The sequence below is a fragment of the Myotis davidii genome, unplaced genomic scaffold (genome assembly GCF_000327345.1).
Source record: "Myotis davidii unplaced genomic scaffold, ASM32734v1 scaffold346, whole genome shotgun sequence".
NCBI lineage: Eukaryota > Metazoa > Chordata > Mammalia > Chiroptera > Vespertilionidae > Myotis > Myotis davidii.
This window is the reverse complement of record NW_006297386.1, coordinates 2,472,932-2,479,948: the sequence shown is the minus strand read 5'-3', so window position 1 is coordinate 2,479,948 and position 7,017 is coordinate 2,472,932. Positions and strand designations below refer to the sequence as shown.

Here is a 7,017-nt window from a genome sequence, read left to right as displayed (position 1 = left end):
GAGTTTAATTTAGTTCCTGTAGCAGTGTCTCCAGTGAACCCAGAAGAAACATTGCAATCTGACCTTCTTGAAAAATTATGAATCATTAGCTTTAGAAATATTTATTAAGCCCCCACATGTGTTTAAGGGACAAAATGTGTGGTCTACCATAAATACAGTCAGAAGGAACAGATATATTAGTTCAGTATGCTAAATTAAATTAGTATTAATATTAGTGACAATTAAAATACCACAAGTGACCACAGCCATGTTAATGAAACTCTTAGTGTCAATCATGTGATTTAAAGAAAAATATTTTCATTGGCCGTAATCCCATCTGATATAGCTATAGTTTCACAAACAATCCTAAAATGAAGAGTCCAATTTTCGAACTAATGAATGTACAATTTTTTTCTTTTAAAACAGGTTTCCTCATTGGTGGCATTTACCTTTTACAGATTCAGATCATAAAAGATTCAGAGATCTAAATCACTACATGGAACTGATATTAACAGGATCATATGAGATTGCGAACGTATGTTACAATTTAATTTTATACTTTTGCATAAAATATCAACTATTACTAGATTGCCAATAATTTTTACGATAAAGTTTGAGTGTATGAAATGTTTTCTCCTGAATCTATTGGGCTGGTCACCAATCAGCCAATACCAATAATTGTTCTCCTTTATTCTGTTAATGTGGTAAATCACATTGATGGATAATCTAATTTTAAACAGAATTGCATTACTAGGATAAACTCCACATGATTGTCATGTATTCTTCTTTTTATGTATTGCTGTATTTGATTTAACATTTTCTTTCATATTTGTTTTCAAATTTGTTTATGACGGAAACAGCCTGAAGTTATTTTGTGTTATAATGTCCTTACCAGGAATAAGAATCAAGAATATGCTGGATTCATAATACTATTATTTGCAAAAAATTCTTGGTTTTTTTCCTAATCTGTAGAAGAGTTTCTATAAAATTGGTTTTATAACTTTAATTTGTGAAGCCATGGAGGTCTTGAGATTTCATTTACTTAAGAGTTCTAGGGCAATTCACATTTTCTGGTTTTGGGGGGGAAGGGTCTATGTATAAGTTATAGTTCTCTGGGAATTTTTGCTACTTTATTGGCATAAAGCCATTCACAGTGTTCCCTCATAATATTTGTAACATTTATAAGATCTGAAGAGACGCCCACTCTTTCATTTTTCACATGTGTCATTTCCTAATCAGTCTCATCAGAGGACTATGAATTTTACTAATCCTTGCCAAGAATGAAATGTGGAATCTATTGGCCCTCTTTATTACATTATTTTAATACTTTATTTTTATGTTTATTGTTTCCTTCCTCTGCTTCCTTTGGTTCTATTTTGCTCTTCTATGTATACCACCCTCAGATAGTTACTTAACTTGTTTATTTTCAACCTAGACATTTGGCCTTCAATATAGTAGATACACAGATATCCTATTATTTTATTGATTTTTAGCAAAGATAGACTCAAGAACATTGTGCTCCAATATTACTTCCAGTTAGGAGACTCAGCTGGAATGCCGTTATGTATCAAAAGACAAGTGTCTGAGCACTTAAAAGGATATACAGTACTTAACTCAATTCTGAGTGAGGCAGAGAGGCATCCCAGACAGTATGGCACTCAAATTGTTATGAAAGGGCAAGTAGAAGTTGGTAAATAGAAATTGGGGAAAGTTGTGCTAGACAAAGGGAACTATAAGGACAAAGCATCCATTATGGTTATATGTGTTCCTCTTGTTCTGTAGTTTAAACAACTCAGTAACTATATTCATTCATTTTTTACCCATGGATAGCACAGTTATAAACTCGTCAATACTAAATAAGTATTTTAAATAAAAATGACAGAATCATTAGCATATACTAACTTATGAGATTTTAAAACCTAAGAGATTGAGTTTGCATCTGAAAAGTATTTAGTTGTCTCTTATTTATTCTTATAGCTTACCAGTTTTTTCTTTTAAAGAAATTAGCTCATGCTTCTAAAACATACAATTCATTTTCTTATATACATAAACTACTGCACTAATAGTGATAAATAAGATTTTAAAATGTGTAGAAAACAGAACATTTGGGGGAAAAACTTAGATAATGTTACTAAATAAATAGTAATGTAATTTTGATTTCTTTTCGTCACTCCACTGTCTAGTACCCCACATGAACCCCATGACAGAGACCTCTGGGTTGATAAAAACAGTCTTGAGAATCCTGCTAGCTGCCAGCTCGGAACAGGCTCTTCTGGTTATCTAAGAGCCTTGGCTGCTCATACTCGTAAAGAATGACCAAGGCAACTTTATTTCATTGAGTTTCAAATCCCTTTTGCATGTTCAAGAATATTGAATGTTGACATCTTAAGGTTCTTTATTAATTCTGACATTCTCTGAAGGTCATGTCCATTAACTTATGCTATAGTCAAGGACCACATGAATATGGCAGTTGTCTGTAAGGGGAAGAGCTGAGGGGATAGTGGATGGGATTGCCATCTTTGCATGCTGCAGGCTGCCTTTCTTTAATAATAATAAGCTGTTTTTAAAACTATGCCTTTCAAGGAAATGGACAAAATATCAAGTACCCATTAAAGTGCTGGTCAAGTAAGTGCACACTGGGATAGGCTTCTGATTTCATCCTAGTGTAACTAGGATGCATGTTGAGATCTGTCTTTTATATGTATATTAGAGGCCCAATGCACGAAATTCATGCAAGGGCCTTGTCCCCGGCCCCTGCCCCCCAGCCCGCTGCCACCACAGCTGAGGACCTTTGTCACCTCTGCCTCGGCCCCCGCCCGCTGTGACTTTGTCTGGAAGGAAGGACATCTGGAAGGTGTCCAGTCTAATTAGCATATTATGCTTTTATTATTATAGATTTGATTTCAGAAAAAAAAGGAAGAGAGAGAAATAGAAACATCAATGATGAGAGAGAATTACTGATCGGCTGCCCCCTTCACACCCCCTACTGGGATTGAGCCTGCAACTCAGGCATGTGCCCTGACCGGGAATCGAACCTTGACCTCCTGGTTTATAGGTCAGCGCTCAACCACTGAGCAACACCAGCCGGGCTTGATTTCTGTCTTGACATGGCAGCAGGCCATCAATAGGGAACTCCTACATGTATCTGCCCACAGTAGGGGTTCATATAGAAGTGTTAGTAGACTACTGCTATGAGAAAGGAAAGCAAAGGAGTCATGTACATACAGGTAAGGAAAACTTGCAAAGGGGCAGTTTAGCACAGCAAGGCTTAGTGAATATCGTTGCCCATCATAGTCATTGCTGGGGTGAGTGGGCTAGAAGAGGTCAGTGGGGAAGAAGGGGGCATATGGAATACTCACAAAAATAAAGATTTTTAAAAATAAATAATAAATAAAAACAAAAAGTTAAATTGAAAAATAAAGTATTATGAGCTCTTCTAGGGCATTCTCAATTATAATAAGTCTTGCTTTTTGTCAAGGAAATTAGATAAAGAGGTCGCTTTAAAGTCCAGTATCTGGTATCAGTCAAGTTAGATGGGAAGGAGCTCTCTGGGGGTTGGACTAAAGACACAGGAGCAGCCCAGATAGAGGGATGACCATGAATTTCTGAGACTCTCTCTCTCTCTCTCTCTCTCTCTCTCTCTCACACACCTTAGCCAATGCCTTCATTAAGTATTCCCCATGCTGTGGAAATAGACACACACACACACACACACACACACCTATCAATAAAAGAAAATAGGCATAAATGAAGACCACAGTAATACACTATCCCGATATCTCTCCTAATGAGATTGCAAGCATCTGTTTAGACATCCTAGTGCCGTACCTATTTGGCTTGGGTTTGTTTAGTTTTACACTCTACTCTCAAACTGATAGAAACTTCTTTTCTTCTTTCAATGTTTGCAGTTTCATTCTACTAACAAATTATAGTTGTGATAACAAGAATTCCTTTTGCTTCTTTAAATTCTTCTCTGTTTCGGTGGAATTGTGTTGTGACCTGAATAAGATCTGTATAGAGAGCAATATAAACATATAATAAAAGCTATAGAAAATGATCGTAGTACTTAAACAAATGTGAACATTTGAATTTAGTTGAAATATGCAAACAGCAGTTGTTGTTTTTAAAAATTTTAAGCCATATTCATTGTGATTTTTAGCTCTTATATTGTTGTTAATTCCTGGAAGTCCCCTAAAATAAGAAATAATATCACTTAAGGCTTAAGCAATGTTATGCTTTTAAAGCAGAAATCAAATGTCAAAATAAATCCAAATGGGTAAATCCTATCTTAATAGTGAACATATGTTTCTTGTTCCCTGCTTGCTAAACCCAGATGTTAATTACTACATTTGTCACTACATTGCTCTTTTCCTCTTTGGAGCGGGTTGAGATTATGTTGCAGGCAGGATAAATGTCATGTGTGTACCATCAGTAAAACCAAGAGTATTTTTCAGAGTCTGGTAAAATGTTGATGACACGTTAGAACAGGAATTATAAAAGATTCTTTAGAAATCTGCCATTTTTCATGGTGTCCTTCTCCCATGTAACTCCAATACGAATATAATGAGTTGAACCACATTAAAAACTGGACATTCTGACAAGCTACTTTATGAAAAAGGCAATAAAATATAATTACTGTTCAACTTTGATTTAAAACACTTCTGGGAATTCATTTTTAAATTCACATTTTATAGCACTTCCTGGTGTGTGAGAGATAGATTTAGCTTATTGTTTTAACTCACTAAAACTAAATATCTTGCAGCCAATTCTAGATATTGGCTGGCCAGTTAATAAATGGGAATTATTAATGTGTTATTTTAAAGATAGGGAAACAATGATCTCAGTATTGTATTGCATTACTTCTGATCATTGCAAGTGCTTTGTAGTCTTTGAGAACAAGAATTCGTGCATATGAAATAGGAAAACCACAAGTTTTCAACAACGTTGAACTGATAAACTCTCTCAAAATATCAATCATTTTAAATTATAAATGAATTAGTATAATTGCTAAACAAAATATTAATAAGAGCGTTGAAATTAACAAAATATAAGCTGATGTATATTTTAATTTAAATTTGTTCAATTGACTTTCAAGTCTCTCTTTATTGAATGAATTTTTAAGTTGAAAGCATTATTAGACATCAAAATCTCATATTAGTTAGATAAACATCTAATCTAGCAAAGAAAGGTACATATAACCTCATAGAGTAACTGTTAGGACACAGGCACTAAAAAACCAGGATGAGTGCCAGTTCCTAATCCACCTTTATGGCCATACAAGCTTTCATTGATTGAATATTTCTGTGTTGGAGAAAACTATAGGAGGAGCATTAAGGAACAGAGGCAATCAGGAGTTTAAATCTAAACACACTAAGTGTGCACTACTTGTAATACTTTAAGTAGAGAGATCAAGTGGAAAGTTGACATCATGAGTTGAGGGAAAAAGTGAGACTGGAAATATAAATATTGGAGTTGTCAACAAATAACTATTTTCCAAAGCCATGAGACTGGATGATATTGTTTGGGTGAAAATGTAAATATAACAGAGTCTGAGAACTAGACCATGTAGCACTCCAAGTTAAAGTTTGAGAAGATAGAGGAGAATCAACAAAGGAGAAGGAGCAACCTGTTGAAAACCACAAGAATGTGCTGCCTGGTACCAAGATAGGAAATGATATTGAAGAGGGTGGAATGATCAGCTGTTTTAAATGCTACAAATGGGTCAAATATAAAGAATTCACCCCTGGAGTTAGAAAAAAAGGTACCATTGGTGAATTTAACAAGAACAATTTAATGGAAGCATCAGAAACAAAAAAAGTCCTAGAATGGGTTCAAAAGAGAATATGAAGAGAGAAATTTGGATTAAATGTAGAAAACAAATCTTGCTCTAAGGATGAATAGGAGAAAATAATGTGCAAAGAAATGTAGGTAAAGAATTTTGTTTATTGAAATAAATTATTTCATATTTGTATGCTGGTAGGAAGACCCATTGAAGAAACAAACCTTGATAATGCAAGGGAGAAATGAGAGCTTAGACAGAGACCAAAGTAATGACCTTGAGTAAAGAAGAGAGCATGGGAGCTAGTGCTCAAATCAGCCTCAGTTAAAGCACAGACAGTGCACCCATGTAAGGGAAGAAAGGGCAGAGGTGAGGTGAGATAATATATGTGTTGCCAAAAGCTTATAGAAATTCTTTTCTGTTTCTGGTTGTTGTTGTTTTATCAACAAGAAGAGCAGCTTTGAGCAGACTGAAAGAGAGGAAAAATGTGCTGGCATTTTGAGGAATGAATCTAAAGTATTAAGTAGTCCTATAGGTGAGTAGAAGAATAAATGGACTAGTGATGGGTGTAGAATTTCCAGAAAATCCCAAACACCAAATTGAGGGTTGTGGGCATGAAGTAATAGTAAGACCAGTAAACGTGGTTGAGGGATTTCCTCCAGCAATAGTCAGTAGGCCTGTTACAGTTTCAGACTTGGCAGAGAGCAACCAGACTTGGATATTTTGCCAGGTGAATAATAAAATAAAGGGAGAGGGGACCAAAGGAGTGAAAGGAGCATGCAAGGGAGTTATTGAAAGTTTCAACCATGAGATCTACATTGGCCAAGGAGGGATGTGAAAATATGAAAGGTATTAGGGTCAGTGAAAAGTCAACAGATTGAGTTTTGTCACTAGAGGGAATGAGCTGGAATGGAGGGAGATGGTAGTTGTAGACAGGGAGGTTAGAAATCAAAATAATGAACAGTTCAGTCAAAATCTTAAAGTCAAAAGCCTTTAAGACAAAATCAACTGTGGTACATCTACACGATGGAATACTATGCTGCTCTAAAAAGGAAGGAACTCTTACCATTTGCAACATCATGGATGGAACTGGAGAGCATTATGCTAAGTGAAATAAGCCAGTCAATGAAGGAAAAATACCACATGATCTCACTCATTCATGGATAATTGAGACCATTATAAACTTTTGAACAATAATAGATACAGAGGCAGAGCTGCCTCAAACAGATTGTCAAACGGCAGCGGGAAGGCTGGGGAGT

General features: G+C 35.4%; 1 protein-coding gene across 1 annotated transcript in view; it reads left to right on the top strand.

Annotated features, from left to right (window-relative positions):
* PIK3C2G (phosphatidylinositol-4-phosphate 3-kinase catalytic subunit type 2 gamma) overlaps nt 1-7,017 on the top strand; it is a 242,508-nt gene that overhangs the window by 198,556 nt on the left and 36,935 nt on the right. Inside the window, exon 29 of the mRNA XM_015570075.1 lies at nt 406-514. Within this exon, the coding sequence (XP_015425561.1) occupies nt 406-514 (109 nt within the window). The remainder of the gene's footprint in view (nt 1-405; nt 515-7,017) is intronic.